At 39.3% G+C, this 4,778-nt stretch overlaps 1 protein-coding gene across 1 annotated transcript; it reads left to right on the top strand.

The window, feature by feature from the left end:
- Positions 1-1,329: 1,329 nt before the first annotated feature.
- Positions 1,330-2,055, top strand: LOC119721519 (ficolin-3-like). Its single transcript, XM_038191595.1, has one exon. The coding sequence runs from the start codon at positions 1,330-1,332 to the stop codon at positions 2,053-2,055; it is 726 nt and encodes a 241-aa protein (XP_038047523.1).
- The last annotated feature ends 2,723 nt before the right edge of the window (positions 2,056-4,778 follow it).

Genomic DNA, 4,778 nt, shown 5'->3' with positions numbered 1-4,778 from the left:
GAGGTGATAGAAAGAAAGTGTTCAGAATTGTGTTTACTCGCTAAACGCTATGTTGGTAACACATTCTATGTCTGGCATTCAGTCATATTTTGTTTGCATTTTTGATACACACTGTAGAACAACGCAATTTGGGTAGTTGCAGTTTTACCCTTGCTTGGGTAAAATTAATCCAGGCAATAGTTTCTTAGTGTAGTCATGTGACACCGGCAAGTTACGTGACACCACCAAGTAGCCACACCAGTGTAACGCAACCGTTCGCACACTACCTTTAAAAATTGTGAACATTGTGTATCAGTTGTCTTGCAGCTTTTAATCAATAGTATCACAATCATTGTACCTTTGACCTTCCAGAATTGAAAAAATGCAGCATGCTCAACAACTGATTTTGTGTGACTTACACGGCTGCCCACCAATTTGAGTTTAATAATGAAATGCATGTACAATATAAGAGGTGTATAATTGGCGGCCCTCATTTTATACCAAACTGTCAGACCGAATAGAGTATTGCCTGCTTGCCTTATATCATAAACAGCAACAAGTAACGGAAGTCGTGCGTGGTATCAAAGGCAGGTTAAATCAAGCATAAGTTGATGGGTGAAAGTAAAGACGGCGAAAATGGAAGCGTGCGGCCAATCTACCTAATGGTTCAATTCAGACCTAAAAAGCCATGGAATATCACGCGTCCATGTTACGAGTTACCATCGACATATTATAAGCGTTGACCAAGGTCTACAAGCCTATTCTCTTCGTATAGCCTTACTGTGGAGAAGTAGTGGTTTTGATAGACACCCTGTCTGAAAACAGTTGGCAGTCTTACTTGCGAGTTTTGCTCAATTTTATTGGAGCCGTTTCGACGATCATACCAGTCGCACAGCAACAGTCCTCAAAACAAAATTGGAATAAGAATTGATACCTTTAATCTAACCGTGTTAAACTTCGTCTCTAAATTAGTTATTTGTTGAACTCGCATAATATACTATTATTGTATCCACCCATCAGTGTTTAATCTCTGAACATCCAAAACTGGACGACTTATCATAAAAAATATGGAAACACAAAGCAATGTTTTTCCAATATTTCACATTGTCTTTGTCATATCGTTGGGAGCGTTAATGGCTGCCTCCAGATGTAAACATTCATGTGATGCCGGCCTAGACGCGTGCACGTTTTACGCGGCAGAAAACCGCGCTCTTAGAGGCTTTACATACCTGAACAAAACTGCGCGATCTGCCATCATCTGCGGACGGGAATGCAGCATGGATATGCACTGTATGTCTTTTAACTTTGACGAAGGCACTAAACTTTGTGAGATAAACCAGGCTACAAGGAATGAGCATCCAGGAAACTTCAGTGCAACTCTGGGGAGTTTGTACTGATGATGCAGATGAGGACACACCTATCTACTCACTGAGTGATTGCTCCTTGAATCGCTACAGAAGTTGCAAGATGCTCTTAGATGCCGGGTGTCGTTTAAGCGGTGTCTACACTATCAACCCAGAGGGATTCGGTAATGGCGGTCTTCGCGTCTACTGTGACATGGAAACCGACGGCGGGGGATGGATCGTGTTCCAGAGGCGACAAGATGGCAGCGTGGACTTCTACCGTAACTGGGCCGCCTACCAGTCTGGCTTTGGCGATCTGTCCGGGGAGTTCTGGTTGGGCAACGACAACTTGGTGACTCTGACGTCTGATGATTCACAAGGAACATGGGAGCTACGAGTGGATCTGATGGACTGGGATAACGAGACAGCATGGGCAAGGTACACAGATTTCAAACTCTCCTTGGGTAAGTATAATCTGAGCTACGATAAGTACGATACCAAGAGCACTGCAGGTGACTCTCTGGAGTACAGCAAGGGGTTCCCCTTCACAGCTTTGGGCGCGGATAATGACAACTGGCCATGGAATTGCGCGCATTATCACAAAGGAGCCTGGTGGTTCAATTCTTGTATGAGGTCCCACCTTAACGGTAAATATTATCCCAGTCAGCATGCCGATGATGACTGGGGTATTAATTGGCACACTGCATTGGACATATCCATCCTTATTCCCTGAAAACATGTAGCATGAAAATACGGGAAGCGGGCGTGAATTAATCTATTGTGTCTCTCCCCCCCCTCCCATTTTTAACAAAAATAAAGGAGGCTTTTGAAAGACAATTAACAATGATATATTTCAAACAGGATCAAATTCACTGTGTGAAAACACAACAGTAAGATTCGATTCCAGAACACGGCCAGACTTTTACCCAGCTGACTGCAGTTAAGAACAGGTGGGTGCAATTTTGACTTGCTACGGCATGTCCCCCTAAAAGTGTCCGTGAGCCTGTTAATAAAAAAACTACAAAACATCAGGTGAATTTTGAAATTGTTGGTTATGCAGAAACTCCTAAGCCCTGGCCTCAAACCTCATGAGTTTCATTTAATTGCAGTCTCGCATTACTGCGCAATTGTCAATTGATCACAATAACATTTTTGGACACCATGACCAAGTTCCCTGCCTTAATCAATTTTAGTGCTGTTTTATGTAAGCTGTATAAAATCCTGGATGTTGTAAAAAAAAAAGGCTGATGTGGTCTGGGATTGGAATGATTACACTTGAGCATTAAACTGAGGTCTTGCCATGATGACTGATAGCCAGGCAAAATTTGATTCCAATCCCGACTGCAGCTCTTTTCACAACGTGAGGATTTTACACAGCTTAGGCAAGGAACTTGGTCACGGTGTCCAAATATGTTGTTGTGATCAATTGATAATGGTGTAGTGGTGCGTGACTGAAATTAAATAAGACTAATAGGGGTGAGGCCAAGGCTTTGGAGTATCTGCATAACCAACAATTTTCAAAATTGACTTCATGGTTTTGTAGTACATTTTTTGGGGTACATACTGTAGGTTGTTTTCATAGTTTACAATTTCAAAGTACAACTGAGAATTCATAGGCCTAATAATTATTGTCAAAAATTATCATCAATCTTACAAAGTTAACATTAGCAATTAAGATAAGTAAATACAAATCTCACAGTATAGATTTGTTTTCAGCAAAAAATATTTTGTGTCTAAATGTGTAATTAAATAATGTGATTAGATAAAAATGTGTATAAATCTATCGACGATTAGATATCTATTTTTCAACATTTTAGTTGGAATTATCCACGCATAATGCCAGTGTAGTTAGGTACATTGTATTCGATTATTTTAACATTGACTATTCGAAATTTCGAAATGCATTGATCAAGTTTTACATGGGCCCGCTAGCTTTATTAATGGCCGCCATTCGGGTTTTGCATGCGCCTGCGCTTGTCGAAATTATAATATGATTTTCGAGTTGTGGATAGGATGATAGTTGACATATTTTAAGGAAGAAATTACTCCCCACAGAAGATCTCTAATCATGCATGTAAAGTGGATTCCGACAAAAGTGGAGCATATCGACAACAAACCACGCAACTTCTACAATTTAAGTAAGTGATATCGTGGACGTTTTTCATCACCTCCTCAAGACCACGCACAATTTTCGAATATTTATATAAAAACAATTCTCTTCGGATATTCGATGGCTGATCGAGTATTCGAATATTCGGTATATGCGGCACAGCCCTAATATCGGACAGCTTCGTGCCTCTGCTTCGATTCAACATTTATTTGTAAATATGAGCTTTGTAATGATTCGCAATCGGTCGACCTTTATTGATTTGGCATTGTGATCTTGAATTTCGAATCATTATTTCAAAAGAGTAACTGTGTATTCTGACACTCACTGAAATTTGAGACCAGACAATTTGGAGTAAAAATCAATAATCAAAATAATGTAGGAATAAAATCTTAATTCGGAAAATACACTACTTATTAGTGGGAACTCGATCGCTTCGGTTGAATAAATTTCACTTTTAATCTTCTTTCCCTCTTTTCTGTGGAATTTTAGTGAAATGTTTCTTGTTGGGGATAAGGGTCGCAATAAACAATACTTATCGCTTTGTATCCATAATATTTATCGCGTAATGCACTGCACTGCACTGCACGATAAAACCTTGAAAGGTTATAAAGAAAAAGAAATATTCTCATTTCTTTTGGATAATAATGTTAAGTCCACTTTGATCAAACTGTGAAAATTTGCGAACGTTTTAATGTGGGTAAATTGAGATAGATACATGGCTATGTCTAAACTAGGAGGCTGTATAAAAAAAATGAATTGTGGTGTGAAATTTCAAAATTCTCCGATTTAGTATTTCACATCGAATGAACAAAATATGAGTGAACTGGATTTCACCGTATAGTACTTAGAGATAAAGGTGCGAAATTTTGTTTGTTTCATTTTAAACTTACGCACGTGTTTGTTGGGACATCTTACTCCCCTTTTTACACCAATTGTAACGGTTCACTTTCTAATTTTGCACACACGGGAAGACGTAAAACTAGGCACGAGAAAGTATCCTTTACGAGAAAGTATCCTTCATATAATGTGAAATGAAAACGATGATCGTTATACCAAACTTGTCTGTTATCTAATATACTGTAGAGTATTATTATTAAACCTGCATAATTATAGGCATGTAATGCATGCCTCGTATTACCCGGACCCGACTTCACAGACCTATTTTCAGAAAATGTTACTCGGCACATTTGGTGAACTAACCGCTAAGTATGAATGAGCTGAATACCAGTCCCAAGCAATTTACATTGCATGACCCTATTGGAATTAATTGCTAAGTAGAACAGGTTACCAGTTGTGTCTAGCAAGAAAATAATATCTGTGCTTACCAAAGCAGCGCCATGGCACTG

This window comes from Patiria miniata, unplaced genomic scaffold (genome assembly GCF_015706575.1).
Source record: "Patiria miniata isolate m_02_andy unplaced genomic scaffold, ASM1570657v1 HiC_scaffold_13, whole genome shotgun sequence".
Lineage (NCBI taxonomy): Eukaryota > Metazoa > Echinodermata > Asteroidea > Valvatida > Asterinidae > Patiria > Patiria miniata.
The sequence above is the reverse complement of the archived record's forward strand: the minus strand, read 5'-3'. Positions and strand labels throughout refer to the sequence as shown.

Excerpts from the sequence above, each read along its gene's own strand:
- LOC119721519 (XM_038191595.1), top strand. The coding sequence starts at position 1,330 with ATGAGCATCCAGGAAACTTCAGTGCAACTCTGGGGAGTTTGTACTGAT.